Below are 25,412 nucleotides of genomic sequence, written 5' to 3'. Positions count from 1 at the left end.
CCTGGGCTTGGGTGGGTACCATTTTATGGACAGGTTTCTCCACCCCAGAGATGGGTTTCTCGCTTTCTATGCTAGTTAGTTATCATGAGCAGTCTGTTCTTTCAGGCCTTTCTGGAAATGGGTTGTAGGGCTTTGAGGGACTTTGGTGGTCACAATCCCAACCTGTAGTACATGACCACTTCCTGCCACTCTTGAGCTTTCACTGTACTGTGTTGTGCTTATTTCTCACAGAAAAGCGCTGCCCTATCTCTGCCTGACCCCCCTTCTCCAGCCAAATCTTGTTCTTTCTCATGCCATGTTAATACCAGTAGTCCTTGTTTATTGCCAGCAATTCATGTCTGTTATTACTAATAGTCATTGACTGGATCCACAACCATCCAGTTATCAGCATTTGAGATACACACATTATCCCCTTCTTCTGGGAATCGAGACCTCAAAAGCATCTCACTTTGGACCGCTGTTTATAAAGTCATTAGAGAGTGGGCTTTAGTTATAGTAATTTTCCATTCTGGCCACAATTCAAGACAGTAACTTGCTTTGAAAGTTCAACAACAAAAATATTATTCTACTTGAGTTGTTATTCAGGCAAGAAAAATAAGTTTTCAAGGCAGTTCATTAAAAAACAGGTGCTTATTAGACACCTGTTAGTTCCTGGGAACAGACAGTGTTTCTAATAAACTCAGGAGGGGCTTAGACCTTGTGCAGTTCATCAAGGTTGAGGCCTAATGAGTCTTTCTCAGATCTTAGGGTGAACTGGGGGGAGGCAGAGGAGGTTACATCACCACAGTCCATCCAGTGACTAAAGTCAGCTTCTCTGGGCCTCCACATTGTGCCAGGTATTATGTATTTTATCAGAATTCTGTCTTGCTTTGCCATTCTGAATGCCATCTTTACTTCCACTGTTGGTTGTAGTTGGATCATTGAAAACTGTGTGAGGTACTCTTTAAGTATGTGGCACATATAATATGTCTGCTAAAGCCACTTTCCTGTTCAAAGAACACATTTTTTTCTGAACACTGACAGTTTTTGAATTTATGGACCAGAGTCCTTCCTGTGTCTCCTGTACCTTTATAGTTCATGGAGGGAAAGAAAATTCTTCCTTGGAATAAGGTCCAGACACTCAACTGTGATGCAGTTTGAGTTCCAAACTCCTTGCTGGCATACTAAGCCACTTAAATTTTATCTTCTATATAGGTGGGACAGGTAAACTTGCACTTCATTCATAGTAGTGCTGAAACAATATGTCTGCTCTGGTTGTCACTCAGGGGTCCAAGACTACAGAAATATTCTAGGTCTGTAACTCTTTTTAAAAAAGTGCTAAGATTCCTACCTTAGTTGAAAACTACCTTAGCTTTACAAGCTGTTTTAGGATTTTGCTTTGCGCGGTTTTTAATTATTATTTCAGATTAATTTAATTTTCTTTGCAAGTGAAGTACCTTTTAATAAGTATATTGCATTGGTCATCAAACCTAGAATTCAACATTTTTAAACTCATATTAATTTTATGGTAAAATAAAAATCAATTTAGTACTTGCAAAATGGCTAGGAGATATATAGTAGCTAGGAGATATTAGTTCAACAGATGTCAAAGGCAAGAATCCAGTTTTTGTCCATAGGGCCATCATTTTTCCGTGTCATTTAATAGTACTTCTTAACAAAAATAAAGTCAACTTTAACAAATCATTTACAATTGTTTTGTAGATTCTACTCAGCTTGTTCGTTGCTGTTATTTTGGACAACTTGGAACTCGATGAAGATCTAAAGAAACTTAAACAAGTAAGAACATATTTTTGTTGTGCTTGGGAGTAGTTTCAATAAAGCATTACTTTACTGGTATTTTATGTGGTAAAATAATATATGAGGGAAAAAATTAAAATATTGTAAAAGAGATTTAGAAATTGGTTGAAATATTCAATGAAAGTCAATTCAGATACTCACGTAATTAAAATAATTTAAAAATCACAGCTAGGTCATCTTTTTGCTTTTAAACTAGTGAAAGCTGTCCCTGCCCATACTTTATGAGCACAGCACAGCTCCACTGCAGGGGATAGTACTGACAAGGCTCCAGAGACAGGAAGGCATAGAGCGATAGGGTCAATGTGTTAGGGGAGGGCTAAAGAGGCTTGGCAAAGTTGTCTTGCTTGGTTGATTCTCCACATCTGGGGACCAAGAAGTCATTCTCTCATGCTTGAAACCCCAAATTTCAATCATATAAAACAAATTTAACTAGAGAGTTCACACTGGCTTTTCTGACCTTGTGGACAAATGACCAGAGAGGAAGGTGTCTGTAGCTTTTACATAAATCTATGGCTGTGCTTTAATTTGCACAAAGAGGAGCAGAGCCATCGACGTTTCATGCACGAAATATCATGAGTTGACACATGGGAACCTCTTTTGTAGTATTGGGCTTACAACCTTCTTTCACCCATCATTTGCTAGTTTTGTTCATTTTAAATGTGCATCAGCAATTGTCAAAGAATTACGTTTTTTCAATTCTTGAGTATTAATCACCCAGACAATTGAGATATTTAACACTGAATTCTTACATAAAAATGTTGTAATCTTGTGTTAAATTCATCTTTATAGAATTCAATACAGAAATCAATATGGTTTTTGTGGTTGCAGTATTAAATTTCAGTATGTATTGCAAACTTCAAATAAGTTAAAAGACCAAGTTTTTTCTGCCACAAAGAAATACAAATACTGGATTTCAGTTAATCAGCTCATATAAGCAACAGATCTTACAGATGATTTTGAGATGGCCTGACAGTCTTGAGTATGCAAACCAAGTAGGTCAAATCAAGTGCATTCATGTTTCTCTTTACCAGTCTCAAGATGTAAAATGATCTGAAATGAAAATGGCTCAGATGTATGGCAAACAATGTTATATCATCCTGATACCCTTACAGGAAATTTTTCAAAATCTCTGCATGAGTTAGAAACACAAATCAACTTTCCTGGGTGAAGAGCTTATGATATGAAATCCAGTGTTTTTTCCATGAAACATAGCATCTCTGATTCATAAACCACTTTAATAGTCTACATTTTTGCATAGCTTTGTGCTTTAGCAACTTGCTCTGGAACTGGTGAACAAAAAGCAATGATGAGAGGCCACCACATGCAATACTTGTCACTGTGTCAGTCTGAAATCTTGTTAACCTAGTAGGAATTCTGTCTCTGTAATAGCAATAAGGCACACCCCAGTGAAAAACATAAATATAATTTTTGAATGAGTCTTTCAACTTCATAGACTACAGCAGCAAAACTACATGAGTATGGTGCTGGACCAGAATAAAACCACTTCCTCAGTCACCAGACCTTCCAGCTACCATGCCACTGACAGACTATTTCTGTGACCCAGGTGGTCATTTAACCAGAGCACAGCACTCTGCTAATGGGCACAGCAGTTTGGTTGACTGGCATAATGGTATATGCATTATACACCATTTTGATGTATAAAAATATCCAAGGTGGCTGACACTGGTTCACTTGTACTTACGCTTTTGAAATGTTCTTTTAAACAGTTGCCTCTCTTCAGTACTTCAGTACTGCATTTCCTTCTGGTATTTTAAAACAATTTAATGTTATATGAAGTGTTGCATATTTTAAAAATTACTAAGGTGAAAGGGGTAAGGGTTTGGTTCTTGGAGCTGCATGATATAAAGTTAGTGGAATGAATGTACAACTGATTAAATATCTAGAACCAAAAAGGTTTCCTGTGGGTTAAAGGTTTCCTGTGGGTTAAATGCAATGGTATCACAGGCTCAGTGCTGACTGTGGTCTAGTATGCTGAAATATTGGTTGCCTTGTCTCAAGAAGATAAAGTAAAAAGAGTTTTTAATTCAATGATATTTTGAATTCTCTACTAAAAATGGACTGTAAGAAGAAGAAGGATTGTAAGGTAATTGTTATGTTTCAATCAAGAATATTTCTATAAAGAAATAGATCTGTATTGCTGCACAGGAAAATTTTTGACATCTATAATTAAAAGATAAATGGTGTTCCAAAGGAGGAGTCAAATAATTCAAATTCTAATTCAAATGTAAAAGACCTTGATTGGTTGAAAATGGTGAAACTGTAATGCTCTACAAAATATTTCCATCCTCATGGGTCTATTTTTTTTCCCTGCCTTTACTGGCTGTAAAGGTCAAGGCGTAAACCTCAAGGCACAGGGCATTTTCAGATGATGAAATACTGAATGTTTTTGAAGGAAGGAAGGAGAATATATTTAGACCAGAAATCACATCTAGCTAGTAGTCCCTTTTGGAATGTGTTCTTCTTAACTATCACTGAATTTGTTTTCTGAAACTTGATAAGATGTATTTTATTACTTATCTTTCAGATTATTGGGGAAAGGACTAATTAGTTAATATTTGCAAAGTGTAAAATGATATGTAAACACTTGGTATTTGTGTTGCTTCAGTAAATATGTTTAAATATGAATAAATCAAAGCATTAAATGACTCAGGGAATAAGATTGTAAAATAATGTATTTAAAAGCAAGTAAACTTTTAGAATTAAATTTGCCAGTGCAAATTTAGTTAAGGATATGCATCATGATTCAGGTTTTAATTACATCATTACATAATATTCTTTCCAAAGGTCTGGCCTCATTTAGTGCAAGGAGTAGATAGAGTTCATTTTAATAAACCACTAGTCGATATTTTTTCTCTTTATTGTACAGTGTGATCATGTGCTTTATTTATTGCCCAGTATTCAAGCTTTGATGCAAAGACAAAACTATTAATCTCCTTTCTGACTTTTTTATGGTACCCCTCATAAGTATGTACAATGAACATAAAATTTGTAAAATATTTAATTTGAGTGATTTACTTAGCAGAAGAAGCATACATAGGAGTAGAATCTGTTTTTCCAAGACACCATTCAACTTGTTTAAGAACAGAATAATTCTTTGTATTTTTACAGCTCTGTTCATTTGCAATACATCTCTCATCCTCTGCCACGTCTCATCCTCTCGTCTGTCTGCCATGATAGCTCGAGTGAGAAGGGTTTGTACTGTCGCTAATAGTCACCATCTCTCTGTGCATTAAACTTGATCCTCTGCAGCAATTCAGGCTGACCCTAACACACTACTTGATCTCTAGGTATGTCGTTGATCTTGCTCATCATCCTGTGAGGTCCTTTTCTTTGGTGATTGGTACATCAGTTATGCGGGTGATATTGATCTTAGGCACAAGAAATCTCTCAGCTACAATACTGACTTCCTTCTCTTTTATGCCTCTCTCCATAAACTGTTGCTCCAAAGTTAAAAAGAAACTGAGAGGACTTCTTGGATTTCTTTTGCTTTTTGTGATAAAGTGACAACTTTCTTTTTTAGAAATTCATCACTCTTCACAGCATTTGAAGCATGACTTTCCCTTACAGCAACTGCATTAACTTTTCACATAATATTTTCCACATATTTACTAATTGTAGTATTAATACATTTCTATCAAATTGCCTAAATGTGAAGTCAGACTGATTAGTTTCTCATTTCCTGAATGCTCTATCCTGAATCCCTTTTGTAACATTAGTCACATTTACCACTTTCCTTTCTCTCACTCCAAAGTTTATTTAGGTGACAAATTATTTACCACTGCTGTATGTCAGCCTTGTTGTAGCTGAGATCCTTTAGAAGTCTTGAGAGTGTGTTATCAGGTGTTGGAGAGGGACAAGTTGAATTTGTGTCAAGTATCTTCCAAAAGCTTTTCTCATAACATTTTGTAGAAGATCAGTCTTTGGCATTGTTTAAGGTCTCCTTTGACCTCATCTGTGGTCAACACTATTTATTTTTCTTTCTTGCTTTGGTTTTATTTTACAGAACACACTTGATTAATAGTATGTTGCTCTTTTAGACTTGCTGCTTTCTTTATGTTCTTAAAAGCTTTCTTTTTAGATTTTATTTCTTTAGAAAGTAGTTTCTCAATTTCTTTAGAAAGTAGTTTCTCTATATCTTTCATGATCTGCCATTATTTTTATACCAAAAAATTACTAGTACTTATACTTTTTTTTCTCTATTCTTTGCTTAGCATATGGATTCCCTTTCTGGAACATATCCGTTTACTTTTATAAGTCTTCTTTGCAGTCCAGTTGACACTGCTGGACTTCTTGACTTTTTTGGAATTTTTCTGTAGTTGGTAGATGTGCACTGTCCTTCTAAAACAGGATATTTAAAGTTACTCCATACACCTCCTTCCCAGTTTCTGTCATTTGGCCTTTCCTCTAAAATTCTTTTCAAAAGCCTTATGATTTTACGTAATTAATTTTTTTTTCATTTAAATTCAGCGTAGTAGATGGATTTGGCCTTTTACTTGTAAACTAAAATCTGAATTTAAGATCATTTTTCTTACTGTTATGGAATAGCTTTTTGATATTTATATTTAGATCTTGTTCAGTACTAAACCATAATCTACTTCTTCACTTAGGTGTTCTCTGACTGCATAATTCAGCAAGGATTCATGCATGAGTAGAAAGTTCATTTCTTTCTTCTACCCTTTCCTAAACATACATGAGGATAAACAAAGGCTTCCCATTATTATTACTGCTTGTCTTTAGGCCTTGAATACTACTTTGCATATTGAAGTTACTTTCTTATCCTCATTTACGGTGGCAGAATATTTCTTCCAGTTTGGCACACAGTTTCAATGCAGAGTGATCCTGTACTGTTTATATATGCATTTACCTTATTTACTTCTTTGACTGTAGAATTTCTGTGTAGAATAACACCAGTCTTTCATTGATGCCATGTACTATTAATCTGGATAATATGTTGCCTGTTCTGCATATTCTCATTCTGATCAGAATATGATCAGGATCCTGCTGCTTGTTACTTCTGCCAAATTTCTGAGATGTGTTTTGTGTCAACACTGTGGAGTTTTTAATAACAGGAATTCTAATTCAACCATGTTAATTTTTTTAGGGTTTTACTATTAATATAAAAGCCTGTATATATGTTATTCTTGTCTAGTTTTATGTCCCCTCCTTAATATGGCTTTATTTCTCATGTTTTTCTGTTTCCTATTAGAATTTTGTAAACTTTTAGGTTTCCCATAGCCTCACTCTCTACAGAAAAACTCACGTTTACCTTTTTATTACTCCATTCTGGGCTTACTCTACTGTTTTAGTACCTGGTCCCTTAAACAGTTTTTGCAGCCGGTGAGGTTCCCTTAAAATGTTATGGAGGTTTAAACACCTGGGTAGAATTCATCTCACTTCACCAGTACATTATAAAGTTGTATATGCAGTTTAAAGTATTCATGTAAATTTCCTTCCCTAGTCACTGGAAAGTAGTAAATACTTTTGGAGGGCAATTTGGAGAGACATACATTTTGTTTGTAGGGCAGCTACTAGAAAATTTGGAGCCAGCATAAGATTACCCATCTACCCTGGCTGAATGAATCGTCTTTCCTTCATCTACAGCATAGTTTGTAGCTTACAATAATGACACCTGTGTGACACTGCTTCTCAAGTGTATATCCCAGCTTTCTCTGTAACATACGAAGTGGATCCCTTCTAAGCTTACACAATTTAAAAAGAAATATCTGTTGAATAATGAAAAAAAGAAAAAAGATATAAAACAAAAGGTAGGGATAAATGACTGTTTTTTCATAACAGAGGAAAGTAGAGGTCCATGATGATCTTGGCCGGGATCGGTGCGGTTCAGTATTTTTGACTTATCTAAAAATGAGGTGAACAGTGAGGCAAGAGCATTTGCTGATGGTGAAAAGTTAGTAAAGACAAACAGTATTAAAGCTTACAGTGAAGTATTTATATTTCATGGCTGAGAAATAAAATGTCAGATGAAATGTAATGTCAATAAATACACATAGGGAAGCAGCTGACTACATACAGAAATGTAGGGTTTAATTAAGCTATTACCAGTCCAGAAAGATTTTTGAATTGTTGTATATATTCATTGTCGTGTCAGTTCAGTGTTTATCAAAAGAGAAGGCAAACATATTTTTTAAAATTATTAGAGAAAATTGTTAAACAGAATTGAAAACATTACTGTTCTGCCATCTGTATCCAGGATGCTTCCTTGTCTTGAGTACTGCATGCAGGTAAGATCAAAGCATCTTTTTAAAAATAAGATATAATAAACCAAGAAGAGGTATAGACAGGGATAATGAGGATGACCTTCAGTTTGTAAATGAGAGGACTGAGGAGGAGGCTAAGTAAGAGTTATATTAAATCAGAAAAGGTATGAGAAGTTGCATAGAAGACTATTTTATTTCTTCTACAGTAAAAAAAAAGAGAGGGCACTCAATCAAATCAAATGGGTTTAGTTTTAAGACAAATTAATGGAATAAAAATCCTATAAGGGCTGATAGTTTAGATGTATCTTTCAACTGCAGAGGTTGTCAAAACTGGGAAAGCACACAGGAAGTAAAACTACTCTTTGTTCTATTCTTACATCTCAGAGCTCTTTGGCTGGTCCTTGTCAGAGACAGGGTAATGGAGAGATGGACCATTGATCTAACCTAGTGCACTCCTTCTTACTCCCCTGGTGTTTCATCATCTGAATGGGATTTCAGTTTTCAAATAGCGTAAGGACAAACTCATTGGCGGCTAAACCCATGTGCACCCCCACTGTACTCTTTTGTAATGCCCCAAGGGGAAGGGCAAGCATCTCAAGCATCTCTGAGCACAAACCACAGTCTAACTTCCTTGGCCATGTAATCTTAATGCTGTAATCCTATTTCCTGGAATACCACTGTTAATATATATATTATATACAATTATATATATATATAATTATAAGACAAAATATAAAATTTTCTTTGTTTACCTTATACTTGTGATAACAACCCCAGCTTACTTCACTAACTTTGAAGAGTTTATCTTACAGTTTGTGTCCCTATTTTAGTACTGGAGAATCAAAGCTGTAGTGACATCTCTGGGTTCATATACAAATTCCCAGTAGGATGAGGAATCAAACAAAGTCTATTCTAGTGCTTAAGCCCCTCGAGCCAATCAGGAACATAGATCCACTTTTAAATTATTGAAATCTCACATAAGTGGAGTTCTACTGCTTCAAAGGGATATTCCCTTGAGGAAGATCAGATTTCTGTCTTATCGCATGGGTGCTGTCTGTGATCACTGCTGCACAGTCACAACATGAATACAGATGGCAGTCATTACTAAAAATATTATCTCCATGCCTTACTACCTGGCAACAGAAATTCTTGGACAAAAGTGGGGACATTTCTCTCCTAATTTAATTAAATTCACACTCTTACCAGTGAGGGTACTTGTCATATGTACGTGCTCCTTTCCCTCCAGTTCTGCTCCAGACCATGAAATATATACAAGTTTTTTTCCCCCAAAATCCATATCAAGGCAGCAGATCCGCCAGAGGTTTATATATATATATATACATATATATATCTACTATATCAGGGTATATATATATATACATATATACTTACAGTATACATATATTTTTTTAAAAAGTGATACCTTTCAAATTAAATTATCTTGTTCCTGTGCTTTTAAAAATAACAGATTTTTACCATGTCCATTTTCTCTCTTTTAAATCTCACTTTTAACTATTCAATGTTGAAACAAAAACTTTCATAAACAAAAAAGCTTGGAGATAATGATAGATTCTTTGCTGGTTTTGTCTGTTGAGACAGATTCTTGCTTTCAACAATGTTTAATGTCTGAATAGCTCAATTTGATGCCAGTAGTTCAGGGTCACATTTTGAAATGCTTAAAAGCTTTGCAAAAAAGAGTCAGTTAAACAAACATTAGTAGTCTTGACAGAGCTTTCAAAGCAAAAGCATAAAAGTAATAAAAGGAATGCATTAGGCAATCTGTCTCAAAGAAGGCTCAATTGCAATAGAAGAAAGTTGATCAAGATTTGAGTGCTATCAAAAATGGCAGTGCTATCAAAGAACTATCCTGGACTCTAGTACCATGATGCTTGGGGTTTTTGATGGTGGTAGTGGTGGTGGTGGTAGGAGCACAAGGAGGTCTATACTTGGATCTACTACCACCTAATTGACCAGAACTACAGCAGCAGGATGCAGAGGTCTTTGAAAAGCATTTTAAAAAATAATAATAATTTTTAAATATTAATCTCTCTGATCTTAAACTCAGGTTTTTTTCTGGTCTTGTTGTCAGGGAAACAGAGCAATTAATACTTTTTTCTCACTAAGTAGTTACTTCTCCTTCTTCCCTACTCAGATTAGAAAATCTCTGATTTATAATGAGACTTTTGTTTTCCTTCTATCTAAACTGAGAGTATCTGATTTCTGAACATTGTTCAAGTAAATTCTGGCACATATATTCTAAATGTGTATTTGAAACTGCTTACCTTTCATGCAAGAATACATAACTGGAATTTGTGTTAATCTCACTCAAGACAAGGCAAATTAGCTCAAGAGACTGTGCTGAGTCCTTTGACATTTTTCTCTAAAGTGAATTTGAATAGAAGTTTCAAATCAAACATTTATAGTAAGTAGAATAAAATATTTTTCAGTGTTGCAGGACTCTGATCACCACAGCATCCTGTTGATTTTGAGAGTTGAAATATTTATTAAACTAGAGCAGTATTCACATGTCAAACAATTTGAACTTACATCCCCAGAGCAAACATAAAATTTTCTTTCATTGATTGCTGTAGTATTCAGCTTTGCTTGTATCAAAGCTGGAGAGAAGCAGCACAATTTGTACCTTTGATCCTGAATTCATGTGCAATCAGTTGTTGATTTTGCAGTTATTACTTTGTTTCTAACTCAGAGCAAATAGATTCACATTTTTAATTCATTTAAAAGAAACCTCTCAAGAATAAAAAGCTTCATGCATTTAAATACAGGGGGTTTTAATAAAGAAGTAGGAGTATCTTCTGACACAGACTGAAAAAAATAAATCATGATAATACTGTGTACTTACACAGTAAGCAGCATAACAAAAGTTTTAATGCTTTTATAATTAATCTGACACTCAGAAGTTTAGAAGCAACTATCCTCAAGTTTTTGAACAATTATATACAAAGAAGAAAATTCTCATTCATTTAGATAATGGCTAGAATTTTCTAAAATGTCAAGGGATAGGATTCATATCATCTCGTTAGCCATGCAAAAAGTTAGGCATGTGGTCTAAGCCAGTCATTTGGGCTTTCCTGTAGTCATAGTTACCCTCCAGGGAATGATTCATCCCATCCAAGTTGGATGCTTTCTTTTTTCTGTTATAGAGGGAGTCTAGACAGCTAATTAGGCAAAATGCCTGATTTTTCAGTAGATAAAGTTAAATTACATGAATATCCAAGATTGAAGAATTAGGAACCCACATTTCATTGACATTTAATCATACGGGTTCCTTTACATTTTGAAGCCAAAAATCTTAGTGTGATAAGGTGCCAACAGTGGCACCTTACTGAAGTTAGGTTAGTGACTTAGATGATAATGGCAACAAAGAAGGATAAAAGTCAACATTCAAAGCTGGTCACCTCTCTTCACTCATAGCAGAAAAAGAAGTCTACATTTATGAACTTAGGTTCATAAAATAGCAGGTCTCTTGCATTGGCACTTGTGTTAGTTTTCTAATGGTGTGTGGCACAAATTTAAGAGGATCATTGTAGAGGTTCCTGACTTCAACCAGGGTTGACTCAGACGATAATACAGGCCCCGGCTCACTTGTGGAGCAAAAGGCATGCTCAGAGGTGAAAACAGTGTAGTCACTGTGAAACCAGACATTCACCATTTGCTATGGGAATATGACAAAAATGTGGCTCTCACACATTTTTATGTATCCTACTAAGACTTTGTAGTTATGTTTGGTCTTAAAAGACAAAGATACAGATAATTGCTTCCCCAGAGAATAAGGCTCTCACTGCATTTCCAATGATGTTGAAGATATCCATCTTATATTCTCTGCAATGATATGAGAACAAGTGTTGCTGCATCAATATCAAGATACTGGGGTTTATTTTTTTTTTATTTACTGTGTTACTCCAGTATTATTCTTGTTTGACACCTTTCATTATCATTATGGTTCCCATTTCCTGGGCTACTGGTTATTTTTTTTTTACATCAGACACAGTTAGTGCAGTCTTTTGTTTACATTAGATCATACATTTCTTACTGCCCGTGATCACTTCCCCATATTCAAAGGAGTTTACTCATCCATCCATTGTTGGACATTTGCAAAACAAACATCTGTTTATTAGGAGAACTCCCATGGATTTACAGATGCAGCACTGGTTTCCTTGACACTTTTAAAGGTGTCTCACTTTTAAAGTTGAGCCTTGCTCTGATCACTGCTCTCTTTTTTGGACTAAAAATCATTATTAAATTGTTTATCGGTATTTCTCTGTCCCAGGCATACACCTGTTGCTGAAATTCATGATATGAGAGAAAGCTTTCCCACAAACTATGTTTCCATTATGAAAGTCACACTGACAAAGAGATAAAAATGAGAAATACACTGATCTTTTACAGAACAAAATACAGAATCAGGTCTGCAACCTAATCTTCCATTAGCTTTTTTGTGTCTCTCACACATAGCATGTTTCTACTTTCTGTGCTAGGGATAGTTGCAGATTTTAACTCATTTTCAGGTTTGAGGTTTTTTTGTTGTTGTCATTCTGTTGAAATCAGATGACCAGGAAGAAAAGGCCAAGGTTTTGCCACTGCCCTCTTCAGTATACATTCACGATGATTCGTGAAGCAGTCGATCTGTATATTTATACCTTTCCACTTTTTGCTTGCTTTTTTAACTATTTCTAGATACTAAGCTGTGAAATTTCGTTTCCATACACTCTTGTCCTCCACATATTCATCATGTCTTCACATAAAGCAGTTCTAATAACTGAAACAGCTCACTACTCTTCTAGCTAGTGAAAATACATGCTATTTTTATAGCTTCTGCTAGATGCTGCTGCTACTGTCTTCTTATATTAATGTCTGAAGAACAAATGAAGGAAGCAACCTGAACTAAGTGCACTGCTTTTTCTTTAACTTTTTACTTTGAGCTTCTAAGAAGAAATGTTTCTGCATTGATCCATTAGTTTTTGTCAAGAAGTCTTCATAATTAAACCCCTGTGAGAGCTTTGCAGGTGTGAGTGCTAACAAAGAGATGTATTCAGCAGAACTGGTCATAGAAAGAAGATAAGTCAAAATCTGACCATCAGCCAAACCAAAACCCATGACTGAGGCCAAGTTCTACCTAATCTTGGTTCTGGGATGCTGGAAACAGTACAAAAGTAAAATATTTTCCTCGATGTGGGTTTGGGAACTGAGAAAATATAGTTACACACTGTAGGAGAGCTCTGAAAAAAGCAATTATTTTCATCTCTGTTAAAGTGAAAGCACATAAGCCAACTAAGGCTGTGCATGGCTTTTTTCCCCATGCAGAACCCTGGTTTCTCACAGAACTGTTCACGTGGCAGCTAGCCAGTGGTTTCGCCACACAATGATGCATGACTTACTAAAAGCAAAGTACTTTCCTTCTGGGAGGGAGGTAATTCCTTGGAAACAGTCCATTTCAAAGAGGACTGTGCTTTCTCCCTATTCTGAAAATAAAGCCAAAACCAATTCAGGTTTCAGGGTAAAGCACAGTTACACAGCTATTTGCAGCCCAAACTGTCCGTGATTTGATATCTAAAGTGCACAAACCTCCATTATTCTGAAACCAGAACATCTGCAATATTGAAGCTTTAAGCAGTTGGCACTTTTACCAACATTACCAATAAAAAAAGTTGTATTGAACAAGGGAACTGTATTCAGTAGCCTATTGTTTCAGAATGCTTCTTATGTTGAGTAAAAGCCTTGTGCATTTGGGTCTGGATTGCCGTATGGATAACAGAAGAGGAAAATGTAATACTTTCATAAAACCACAGAATATGCTGAGTGGAAAGGGACCCATCAGGATCATCAAGTCCAACTCCTGGGCCTGTGCAGGGCACCCCAAGAATCACCACGTGCCTGAGAATGTTATCCATTTTTGCTCATTGGTTCACTCTCTGTTGTAAGTAAGTTCTTGATGTGCATCATCTAACTATCATTTTGTGAAAAGATTTATGTGAGCTTAGAGAAAACAAGCTGCTTGCAATATCTGCAAGTAGTTTTAGGACTTGGCAGAGCTACTCTAAGAACTAAAATTTTTAATGCTGTCTGTAGGGGTAGGTACCTTTCAGAAGAATTTGTAACAAGGAGTTAGGACTTGTTCTTGCTTATGAAGTCTTTCCTGCCTAAGAGGTCTTTTCTCCATGAGAGCCATAATGTGATCTGCATTTGTATTTGGCACCACTTATATTTTATTTTTCTTTCAAATGTTTCTGGCTTGAAAAACTGACTTGAAAGCCTGTAATGCATTTAAGTATTAGTGAAATTAGGTAGCATACTTGTGGAAACTTGTTGAAAGTTGCAATTTGCAAGAGATGGTAAGAGTTTCGACAGATACTTTTTTTAACTTAAGGTATTACTGAGAATGCATATTCTTATTCATATGTGTGGGAATTTCACTGTCTCTCCCTAAGCTTACAATAATATGGCAATTTGAACTCAGCATGAGCAGGGGCAGGAGAGAGTCGTAAGATCATTCACAATGAGATCACAGAATACAGAATCGTTAAGTTTGGAAGACACCTCTGGAGATCATCCAGTCCAACCACCCTGCCAAGACACGGTCAGCTAGAGCAGGTGACACAGCAATGCATCCAAGAGGGTTCTGAATGTCTACAGAGAGGAAGACTCCATGACCCCTCTCGGCAGCTGGTTCCAGTGCTCTACCACCCTCACCATAAAGAATTTCTTCCTCAAATTGAGGTGGAACCTCTTGTGTTTTAATTTACAGCCATTACTTCTTGTCCTGTTGCTGGGCAGCACTGAAATTGTGGAGGTGGTTGTTATTTTTTGTTTTCTAATGTACAACAATTAAATATTTCTTTGTCTTGTTAGTGTTTCCTTGAAAATTAATAGTGTATTGTTCTTACTTTGTAAAATACTGTTTTGTCAAGCTTCCTCTGTGTTATACGTGCACACACACATGTGCTCACACACACACACACATCTTCTATAAAGTCTTACATTAAGTCTTCCAGGACTGTCCTCACCGTGTCATGCCCAACCCAGTAAAAGTGACCCCTTCTGTGGTTTCAAATGACAAGGGTGACCCATAGACCCCACTTGATCTTTTCAGACACCCATTTGTTTAGTGCCTCTCCCACTACCCCTTTTCATTCTGGAGCTCCAGGAAGTCTTGCAGTATCCTTGCGAAATCTGAAGAAAAGAACAAGACTCAACTTCTTTTTTTAAAAAAAAAACTTCTGGCCTTGACAATATAGTTACATCAGTTCTCTGAGGAGTGGAGAGGAATAGGCTTCCTCAGAGACAGTGATATCTCAGATATGTTAAATTGTCTTTCCATCACATTCTTTCCTGCAACTGGAGTGTAGGATACTTGTTTTACAAAGCTAGATGCCTTTACTTTTTTCTTATAGGTCAAAGGATTCCAGACACTGGGTTAAAATCTCAGATGGGGGAGTTCAGACTTAGCACCTAGCAAAGAATATATATTCATTTGCATTACCACAACCATCTGACGTACTTCAGTCATGTTTAAAATATTTCACTAAGGTTTTAAAAAAAGAGAGGAAAATAACCCCAAAAAGTAAAGAATCTTCATATTTATCTTCTAAAATATACTAAAAGGACTATGAATCAGTTATATTTTGGTTATACAGTCAGTACCTTTGGGTAGTTAAAAAGCTTTCAATGTGCTACATTCCATTCTGCACTAAAAATAACGTGAATTATGGGAGGATGAGGTACCCTCTAGGCATTAGTATAAGCAATTATGTTTAGGACAAAAAAGCAACGATCAAAATGTCAGGACAAGCATTGTATCCATGTTCTTTGAAGAGACTAAAGAAAATTAGGACCTCCTGAGTGCAGATGCATATTTTTCTGTTCTGTGCATCTGATTATCATTTCCTAAATATATGCTTTTGGTCTGTTTACCACAAAGACATAATGTATATTTTTGCTCTCTAATACAAGCAACCTATGTGATTTTGAAACTATACAGAAACACACATACGTGCCAACCATTTCAGAATCATAAAATTTTTCCTCCATTTCAGGACCTGCAAATACCTTTGCTACATATGCATATGTGAGTGCATGTGTACACATACACCCACACACAATAAATTTCTCAAATATACAAAGTTTTGCAAAGTGACCGAATTTGTACAGGTTACAAAATGACGACAGATCCCTTTTAAAATCAGGCCAGTTTTATGTAAGTGTTGAATGCATTTCCAGGGCTTGAAAATGTATGTGCATGCCTTATATTGTTCTTTAAAACAAAATCCTTAAATTTTTAACAGCTCCAGCAGTGCCTCTAATGAGCTTCCCTGTGTTTAATACTTTTTTTTTCCCATCAGGCATGTCTTAATTCCACAATATTATTTTATCCATTTTCAGTAATGAAATTATGTGGAGTGCCTACATATCTTGTTTGTAATGGCAGTGGACTGTCCTAAGAGAGCAAGTCCTACTAGAGACTTTTACTTGGTAACCCAGGTGTACTGTGTACCCTAAAATTACTGCTCTTTAAGTATGATGTTGCTTGGTATTCACTATGATGGTCCCTGGCATCAGAGAAAAGTCTTCCACATCCTAGTAATCCGTAGCTTCATGTCTCTCTTATAGCTCTAATTATATCACTACCAATGTCACCTGACAGTAGAATGAAGGCATTCACAGTCACTTGGCCATTCCTTGTGACCAGTGATTGGTGGAATTTCACTATATATGTTTCTGGTGAAAAAATAATGCCAAGATTGTCCTTGGAAATTTATTATGAAGTTTACTGAGGAAGAACCTGTAGGCTTGGAATATAGCAAGAGATCTACTGGCTCGAAGCAAAGGTCCTCCTGGTTCAGTATATCTAGTCCCTGATGGTGGCCAGAAAAATATGTTTAGGAACTAATACAAAAATAGGGAAGGCACTTAGTACTCGCACGTCTGTTAAATCTATTTTCAAATCTGTGTATATTCTAGCATTGACTGCTTGCAGCAGGAAAGATAAATTTAACAATGCACTGTGTGAGAAGATAATTCCTTTTCAACTTATGAATCTGCCATTTGATTATTTCATTTGATGCCTGCTAACCTGTGATGTACCTTCCAGTCAAATGCTTCCTCAGTGCTCTCTTCTTCCTACCAAGCCTGTTATTGCTTCCTGTTTTCTGTCTTTGTGCACCTGTACATGCAGCTTTAGAATCAGACCTGAGTTTCTTTTCACTGGGTAAGTCTTTTTGAAGTGATCTGCATTTGCAAGATAACTAACACATATTGGAAAAAGTAATATTTAATATTCCTTACAAACACCCTCATTTTTTTTTAAAGTAAATAAATCAGTATGTGAAATTACTAGGATAGAATTTCTGTAACGTCATTTCTTGGAATTGGTTTCTTAACAAGAATTCAAAATATCTAGTCCATAATAGAAAAAGTATTAGAAAGTCAGTCTGAAATAATAAGAAGTCCTGTCTCCCTTCATGCAGCTGGCTCGCTGATGCTTTGCTGGAACTGGTTTTCATGGATTTCATCTTCTTGCTTTCCCTGTGTCTCCATTTGCTTTTCTCTGCTCTCTTTTCTGGTGAGGCAGCTTAGTATTTGAAACCAAGGTCTTTCTAGGGGAAGTCCAGGCCATCCAGATACAGTCATTATTCATTCAGAAGACAGTTTCGACCTTACTCCTGTTAATACCAAGAAGTCTCACTGTCCTGGTAATGCAGATATCATTTTGGCAGACCTATTAACAACTCCTTTTTTCAGCAAGGAGCAAAACTGTACTCACACTTTATGACCCAGTATTCCTTTTCCTCTGCCCCCTTCTCCCCAGATTCTTGTTAAGTAGAACCAAAGCACATAGTTCACTATTGCCTTTAATTGAGACCATGAACAATGACAGGTCAAACACTGCTAATTGTTTTTTTGAGTACCTGGCTGCAAAAGCTATGTTGAGTGATATCTCAGAAGTGAAATTTTATCTATCAGAAGAGGAGGAGATGGAAAAGATAGGATTTGGTATGCTGAACACGTTTGGTCAGAACATGTTGCCGGAGCCCTCTGCCTTTCACCCAGCATCTCCAGTCATTCAGTAGATCTAGGAAGATGCCAATGACAATTTCAGCAGTTGCATCACTTCCAAATTTTGTGTGCTGAGGTTTTAGCATTAAAGTGGGAGTTTCAGCATGGGGATTTTTCATGAACATATTGTGTGAACAAGGTGTTATAATTGGTATATCTAATTTAAACACACTCAGCATAAAATTCTATAAATGTGAATGTGTATGTGAAAATCAAGGAGCTTTTTTAAGCCTAGTTAGTTTTACTTGCCTCCAGAATATTTTTATTCTTAGGACCGTACTTGAGGTAATTCTAAATGGGAAATAACTATAAAGTAGAATAAAAATGGAAAATTACCTTTTCATTATATCTGATCCCGTGTAAATGGATTTTTAACAAGTGGCAGCAAAGATAAGTGTAGAACGCATTTTATTAATAAATGTAAAGTACAGTAATGGTTCCAAACTGAATTTTAAGTACTACATAAAATGCATAAAATCCTTCTTTTCATTGTAGAGGAAATAGAAAGTTCACAAAATTCAAGTTGGTCCCCCATTCGTGGACCATATGCAGAGAATTCAAAGTAGCACTGTTTCAAAAGTAGCAAGTTTTACGGAGACTGTGTCCATTTCTAGAAAACAAGCTGACCTTTCAAGACTGGAAAACACGGTCATCTGGAAAACTGCTCATGCTAGACTATTTCTTTTTTAATAACTAAGAAAGTTTTCAAAGTCTCCTGAAGGCTGTAGCTTCAAAACACCTTTGTTGTTTGAATTTTTTTGCTATCTCTTACCTCATCTGCCACCTTTTTAAAAAACAGTATCAATGGATCACAAATTCTGGCTCATACGTTTTATTTTCAGTGGTGAAATTAACACCTAAGTATCAATTCAGAAGTTGCCAATTCCTGGTATATGCAATACCGTATTATCTGTGAAGAAAACTCAATAAATTCAAGAGCTTTTCTCTTGGAAGAAGGTTTTATGGTATAAAATAGAGACCTTTGAAAATTCTTGCCAAATATCATATTCAAAGCACACATTTTTCAAGGAGAGATGGGAGTCAAATTTACTATGAATGTGTGAATAGGAGTAATAAAAATATAAATGTAAGCTTCTGCTGCTTCATTTATATTACTATGGAAGAAAATGCTTACCTATCTTTTATATCTCCAGGAGCTCACCTAAATCTTTATTTTTGTTTTATTTGGTTGATAGCAAAGGAAGATACAAGTGTTTGTCAGGGCACATACATGATTCTAGATGCTCCATCCTCTGAATAAAGGGACAGCCCTGCAGCAGTTTGGAATGAAGGACAGGGCTTATGTAGCATTACTAGTTATTTGTATGGGAATGGATTCTTGAAAATCCATGCTGTGTTTGTACCCCCTTTTTTTTTTTTTGTCTGCATCACCTTTCCTTAACCGTGTTTTAGGCCCATAGCAGCATGTGAATCTTTGCACTTGTGCACACATTGTAATCGACTTCTGCATACTTAAAAAAAAAGTAGAGGCTTGGCCTTTGCATGAGATTTAATTCCTTTTTCAGTCATTAAAAATTCTGTCTACTTAAAAGAACTAATTCATTTTATTTTTACTGCCATTTTTAGGTACCTGAGTGTAAGTCAGTCACTTCCACTTAGAATTCAGAGGGTTTCTCCCTTTATAGTTCCTCAAGAATGGATCAGACACTCTTTTAAAAACATGACAGAAGATGAGAAAACCTGCACGGTTTTCTTGCATAATATCCAATGAGTGGGAGCACTATTTCAAAACCGAGGGAGAATTCTTACCCATATCTTCCTCTTTAAAAAAGCAGTCTATCACCACAAGGATACAAAGAAAACTCTCTCCATCTCTTGTGAAAGGGAATAACAGAATGCAGGAATGTAGCCCTGGCTAAAATTTCATCAACAAACTTGTGTGGGAGAAAGGGCAGCCAGTAACATCAAATTATCTTTGTTTTCATCTAGTCCAGCCTAGAAGGTTTCTGAAGTAATTTGGATCAGCCTCTGTGACCTCCCAGTTACCACTCATGTAGGTTTGCCTCTGCATGTCCTTTGGTAAAATTAATTTTCTGTCTGAATTCCTGTACTGGAGAAACACTGTGAAACTGCAGTGAATCTAAAACTCAGGCCACTTATGTCAAATTAAATGTTCTGCCTCTACTTCAAAATGAACAAACCAACCAGCCAACCACAAAAAGCCAAGGGGTAGCTGATTTGCTCAAAGTCTCCCCTGTTGAACAAAATGTACTGGATTCTGACCTCAACTACATCTGTGAATTTTTTCTTAACTTCAGTTACATTTTCTAAGTAAGGATACTCAGCTGTAGGAATTGGTCCACTATGTGAGTTACATATTCTCAATTTGAGTTATATTATCTTCTCACAGAATCTAACAGAGCCTCGTAATGGTTTGAACAAAAAGCCAAGTTACTAAGAGATGACACATGCATATACACAAGAGTGAAACTGAAGAGCATAATAAGGATCTGTTGTCTTGCAGTTCACAGCTATAACCAAATCATACAATCACAGAAAAGTGTAGGAGGAAAGGGACTTCTGGACAACACCTAGTCCAACCTGCTGTTGAAAGCAGGCCATTAGATATGGTTACCTAGAGTCCTGTCAGGTCAGTTCCTGAATATCTCCAGTGATAAACTTAGCATAGCTTCTCTGGGCAACTTATTCCAGTGATTGTCTTCGTAAAGAAGAATTACTTTTTTCTGTCTAAAGAGATTTTTCTTTCATGAAGCAGATGGTGCTCTTTGCCTCCTGTCCTGTGACCAAGTCTCCTTGTGAAGAGTATTCCTCTATATTCTCTAGAATGACATTATAGATGAAATTTCTGTGGTCTCTCCACAAACCCTCTTCAGTTTTCCAGTCTCAAACAAATCAACTATGTGGAGCTCAGTTCAAATGTACAGCCGCATGCATATTTAGCCGAATACATTTAAGGAAACAAATGCACATGATAATGGTGGTTATTATAAAAGCACCTGGAAAAAATACAGAAAAAAAAGTACTGTGCGCTGTCGTTGATGTTTGCTTACTCCTGTGAATAAAGACCAAGAATAATGCATTAATTATCACGTTTGATAATTATGTTAAGGGATTTTTAGGAATATTTACCTGGTGTCTCATCTGAATTGTGTTCCACGTTTCAGATGAAACATTCTTCTCCTAGCTACAATAGGTCATCCTTTTTGTCTTTGTAGAGATCCTTTATGTGTTAGAAGGCATTGTCATAGTAGTCTGTGCTACCAAAGTATCCATTTACAGGAATGTCCAAACACAGTGTAGCACACCTAAAAAGAAGGAAACACAGAATTGCTTTGCCACAACCCACAGAAACAAAATGCAACCTGCATCAATATGTGACAAATATTTTTCAGCATCTACACCTAACAGCTTCCACCTCAAGCAACACTCACAAATTCATAGGAATCATATAGGTTGGCTGTGAAATCTGGAATTAGGTTCACATAGCATAGGGAACTGTCAAGGTTTAATCCCAACTACACAGCTGTGCGTTCACTACCCTCCCTAACCCCAGTGGGATGGTGGAGAGAATCAGAAGAGTAGAAGGGAGAAAAATCATGGATTGAGATAAAGATGGCTTAATGGTAAAGCAAAAGCCATACATGCAATCAAAGTGAAACAAGGAATTCATTCACCACTTTCCATGGGCAGGCAGGTGTTTGGCCAACCCCGGGAAAGCCAGGCACCATCACACATAACAGTGATTTGGGAAGAGAAGCACCATCACCCCAAACATCCCCTCTTCCTTCTTCTTTCCCCAGCTTTATATACTGAGCATGATGCCATATGGTATAGGATATCCCTCTGGTCAGGTGGGATCAGCTCCCAACCTCTTGTGCACCCCCAGACTGCTTACTGGTGGGATGAGAGGCAGAAGAGGCCTTGACTGTGTGCAAGCACTGCACAGCACTAAGGAAAACATCCCAGTGTTGTCAGCACTGTTTTCAGCAAGAATACAAAACACAGCCCCATGTCAGCTACTACGAAGGAAATTAACTCTATCCCAGGCAAAACCATCACAGTGTGTTTCCTACCATGCAGATGAAACTTAGTAGTAAGTCAAGTTGGGTAATCCTTACATTCATAAGAGTTTAATAGAGATCTATCTCATGTGATACCCCCAACAGTGCATAGAGTAGCCTATACAAATCACATGGAATAAAAGTTTTGCATGTATGGATGAAAGTCCAGGCTTTCTATGTCTAAGAGGGCCTAGGTAAAATGTATCTCATTTGTTAAATTATGAGCAGAGACACACAGATTCTCTGCATATTGAGTCATTTATCCCTGTGACCTCTCTGCTCTTCAGTGTTTTATATACTTCACACTGTATCCTGGTAGGAAGTCAAGATGATGACTTCCTCAGTCAACCACAGCTCCTTTATGCGTAAATGGCAGCTACCTGTGTTGAGAACCTTTGAAAGTCTGTCCACAATTATAATTTCCCAGATTGGCTCTGTTTTTCTGTAAATCCAGCAGGGTAGCTGAAGTTGTATGTCTCAACTACATTTAGGTAAGCACCATTTACAAAGCTACCTCCAGGAATCTTCCTTTGTGTAGAATCTAGAATAAGAAAGTAAACATTAAGTCTCTGAATTGTCTTGCAATGGTACTTTCTTTGCTTCCTGTGCAGAAGCACCTTTTCAGGTTGTACTGAATTTTGCCCTGAATCTTGAAGATAAACACGTTGTATTAGTCCATGCTGAATGATAATGTTTGTACAAGAGCAGAATTCATACATGTTCCTTTGTTCGCTTGAAAATATTTTAGTTGCTTATTGTTCATAACAAATAATGATGCCTAGTTTAAATGAAGTCTCAAGCAGTTTCTGCTGATGTAATAGAGCATGCAATGCATTTTTTATTATAATGGATGTTCTTTTGGTACTCACTAACCTTTGTATGGAAACAAAAATATTTCTGCCACTTATCCCAAGAGAAAAATAATGAATATGAAAATGGTAAAGCTGCATTTATATGTGAAACAGCAAAAAGAAGAACTATGCATGTTAGCATTAGATTTATGTTTAATTTTCATTATCTACTTTAAACTACCCATCAAAAAGAGGTACCTACCCCTGAACTGTTTTAGAATAAGGGTGGGGTTTATCTCATCTAAGATAAAAGAAATCTTGACAATCTTAGGTTAATGGTTTGACTCGATGATCTTAGAGGTCTTTTCCAACCTAAATTATTCTATGAATCTATAAACAATTTACCTAAACCTTCTTACCTAAACTAGAGCATCTTCTCAAAGCTAGTAATTTAGCTGATGTGTATTGAGATAGCAGTCCAGAACCTGCTCTCTGTCCCTAAAGCTGGCTAAGTGGCACAGCCTGGCTTCTATGTACAGCTAAGTTATTTTCCCTCCCTAAAACTACTACCATTTAAATAGAAAGTGTCCATACTGCCTATAGGGAATGTCCCCAGCTAGGGTAAGCCCCAAACTGTGCTCAAGCATGATAAGAGGCCAAAACCGTGTAGTCAGTCTTGGTAACAGTATCGACAGTCTTACTCCAGTTCTTAGGCCCATACCCCAGTAGATTACTGGTGTAGATGTAGCCTTAAACTGTCTCTACATTCAGTGAAGGAGTTACCCTGAGGTAATAGTCTATCTTGTTTGTCTTACTTATATGTTAGTATAGGGTGAGTCAGTATCTGGGGATACCTTTTTCATTTAAATATAAGTGCCTAAATGATTGTACAATTTACTTCACATTTGGACAACTATAATTAACTAAGATGAATACCATCATGGATGCTATGGCCTAGATTCATCCTGCCTAACATTGGGAATCAGACATCTGATTTAAAGAACATACTGGATTCAAGTTGCCTAGTTAGTCAATGGGAAAAGATAAACATGTGTGAAATATATAGCCAACCCAAGACCTGAACTGGTCTCTACACATCTGGTCACTTTTGGCTATAAAACAGACCTTAACTAAGTTAATTCAGGTAGGTACCTCAGTCTAAAAGCAAGAAGGTTGAATCTTGTCTGGTAAGCACATGCCTGGGGCCCTGATTACGAACACTGACTGCACAGAATCTTGGATCACCTGTTTTTTTAAATTATATAATGCTTGCCACTGCAGAGGGAAAAATATTTGTAAATATGGCTTAAGTGTAATCCATGTAGCAATGTTTACCAGTCTGTAGGCAGTATGAAGTAATAGCTCTGAAAAATTTGTCTTATTTATCTCAGTTGATCAAAGGAAAACTCTCGGAAAATTTGGATTTCTGTCCTCTTTTAGATAAATAGACTACATCTTAGTCAAGTTTTGCTGGGTAAGTTTTGCACTATGGGAATTGGAATCATATCCTGTCAGCAGGATTTTTTCCTGAAGAACTGATAGGAGCTAGAAGGAAGCTATTAAAAACCCCCCATTTGTGAAACCTTACTCAATATCTGTTAAATTTTGAAGACTTCATGCAAAAATGAAGAAAAAATTATCTAAATGAACAATTGGGAAATAGCAGGCGCAGCACCAAATTGTATTACACACAGCATATAAACCTGATGACAGAGAAATGTTGCTTATAAGAAAAACAGATCTTATGCGTATAAGAAATATATGTAATCTTGTTCCTCCATCTGCTAGGAACTTTTTCAGTTTATTTTACCTTTATCATTATCAACAATGCAGTCTCTGCTCTGAATACCAGCACCACCATAATCATAGTTTTTGGTATATTTTACTGAAAATTCCCCATGGCAGTGCAGAATGTGATTAAAATCAATTGGGGTTCTGTTTTACAGTACCCACATGGGAGAATTTTTTATTACTTGCAATGTACCCTTTTATATACATGAGCCCAAAGGGCAGAATTCACTACTGGTACATCTAACCAGTTGCCTAAAAGAGGACAAGAGAGCAAGCTTAAGCATTGACCACTTGTCTGTGCATGCTGCTTAACTCTTCCCTCACTGCTGGCTCTCTCCTCTAGCTCCTCCTACTTTCTTGCAGAGAATACTTTGATGTAGTTCAGAGAATATTTTAATTGAGGGACTGCTTTCAAAGAAAGCAGAGACAAGGTTTCACCAGGTTGGACTCTAAGACAAACAGTAATGCTCTCCCACCTCCTACCAAACTGCCTCCCAAAGTAGGCACTACACAACCCAAATGTCATCCTATGGAGGTGCTGCACAAGAGAATTGCTCATAAAATCTCACATGTTGTTTTAGATACCTTGAACAACTGGAAAACCTGTGGAAAAATAACTGATGTAATTATGTCTCAGGGCCTAGAAGAACCAAGAGCCAAATAGTACAGCCTACCCATAT

General features: G+C 36.5%; 1 protein-coding gene across 1 annotated transcript in view; it reads left to right on the top strand.

Annotated features, from left to right (window-relative positions):
* Positions 1-25,412, top strand: part of NALCN (sodium leak channel, non-selective) — a 212,706-nt gene that overhangs the window by 121,854 nt on the left and 65,440 nt on the right. Inside the window, exon 14 of the mRNA XM_029960959.1 lies at positions 1,702-1,776. Coding sequence (XP_029816819.1) covers positions 1,702-1,776 — 75 coding nt within the window. The remainder of the gene's footprint in view (positions 1-1,701; positions 1,777-25,412) is intronic.

Source organism: Manacus vitellinus, unplaced genomic scaffold, assembly GCF_001715985.3.
Source record: "Manacus vitellinus isolate BGI_N305 unplaced genomic scaffold, ASM171598v3 scaffold_2_pilon, whole genome shotgun sequence".
NCBI classification, from domain to species: Eukaryota; Metazoa; Chordata; class Aves; order Passeriformes; family Pipridae; genus Manacus; species Manacus vitellinus.
This window is presented reverse-complemented; position numbering and strand designations above follow the sequence as displayed.